The sequence below is a fragment of the Rhagoletis zephyria genome, unplaced genomic scaffold (assembly GCF_001687245.7).
Source record: "Rhagoletis zephyria isolate East Lansing unplaced genomic scaffold, Rhagoletis_zephyria_1.1 Rzeph_scaffold_63996, whole genome shotgun sequence".
Classification (NCBI taxonomy): Eukaryota; Metazoa; Arthropoda; class Insecta; order Diptera; family Tephritidae; genus Rhagoletis; species Rhagoletis zephyria.
This window is the reverse complement of record NW_016221047.1, coordinates 1-1,499: the sequence shown is the minus strand read 5'-3', so window position 1 is coordinate 1,499 and position 1,499 is coordinate 1. Positions and strand designations below refer to the sequence as shown.

The 1,499-nt window shown below is 37.8% G+C and overlaps 1 protein-coding gene across 1 annotated transcript; it reads right to left on the bottom strand.

Annotated features, from left to right (window-relative positions):
- Positions 1-519: 519 nt before the first annotated feature.
- On the bottom strand, positions 520-1,417 carry LOC108356722 (rhythmically expressed gene 2 protein-like). Its single transcript, XM_017607821.1, has one exon. The coding sequence runs from the start codon at positions 1,249-1,251 to the stop codon at positions 520-522; it is 732 nt and encodes a 243-aa protein (XP_017463310.1). The 5' UTR covers positions 1,252-1,417.
- Between the last annotated feature and the right edge of the window lie 82 nt (positions 1,418-1,499).

The following is a 1,499-nucleotide window of genomic DNA, read 5'->3' as shown; positions in this document are numbered from 1 at the left end:
CAACAGGTAATCATAAAATAGTTTTGAGCATGATAAAAATAAAAATTGTATTATAAATAATTTTATCATGTTAGGTATTAACTATTGCCAAGAGTACGATAAAGAACTTTTCATATTACAGATTCCACTGGCCTCCCGCCAGTTAGATGAAAAAAGTAATAACGAAGATTTATTAAAGAGAGGGCAATACTGCAGTACTCGCACACTTTCAAACACCGAAGATCCAGTTTTGTTTTGTGATTTTTATTCAGATATGCAAATGCGTTTGGAGGGTAAGGATGTTGATCCAGAAGCATTGGAACGTGATTGGCAGCTGACCAGCGAGTCTGTGCTCAATCAAGTAACTAATCTTAACGTACAACAACGCATAAACTTAGAGCAAATAAAAGCAATGAGGGCGAAGAAGGCTGCAGTTGCAGCAAGCGCCAAGGAAAAAAAGGCACAATCGTCACCTACAGAAAATAACGTCAAAGATACATGAAATAAGATGGGTAAAATTTTTAAGTATGTTCTTTGTTTCTACAAAATTTTATTTTCTTCTGATCGCGNTGTAGGTTTTGCTTTTTTTGCCTCATCCATAGACTGCGTTACGAGTAAGCCACTCCAACCAGCATTAAGGGCACCCAAGTAATCCTTTTCATAAAGATTGCCTATATGTAGCGCTTCCTGAGGGTTTAAATGATAATTCTCTAACGGTTTCAGGAATGCTCCCCGATGCGGCTTCTCGACGCCCAAATCATATGAGGTATATACAAAGTCAAAATTTTGTCTAATGTTCATATCCCTCAACACACGTTCTAACCCGGGATCAGTATTGGAGATGACGCCAACATATTTGCATGTGCTCCGTATTGTTTCCAGTAATTCTAAATTACCTTCGATGTGAGCATAACACTGATTTGAACGGTATTGTTCAAAAAGTCTTTCGCTTATACCACGAATTTGTTGCTGTGGTAAGTTGTCATCTATGCGCTTGAAGACATTGTGCACCAACTGCACCCACCATTCCTGCCAACTTATTTCTTTGGAATTGCTGCCAAAGTTTGGATACTTCTTAGCCATAGCTTTGAATTCATCACGAAATACTTTTTGTAAGCGATTCGGGTCCAGATTTTTCACACCCATCATAGCTGCCGTCTCAGCATATTGTACGCCGGGAGGCTTTCTGAATCTAAGCAACGTATCGGTGATATCGAACGTAACCAACTTAAAACGACTTAGATTTTTAACTAGTTGAGCTCGCCGCGGCATTCTGGTTAAATTGAAATTGCTTCCTTTGTTATCAATTTGATATTCTTCGATTGTTGATAAGCCGGTAGCTTGTTTTTTTTTATAGCGAACTTGAAAGATTATCTAATGGATAATAAATAATTAACAGCTGTTTTATGATAACAAGGCAAGGTTGCAAAGTATAGGCATATCTAAAATGACGCGACATATTGAACGTTTTGTTTTATTTGGGGTGTTCACAGTTCGTTCCAAATTGTGTCTGAAAATGT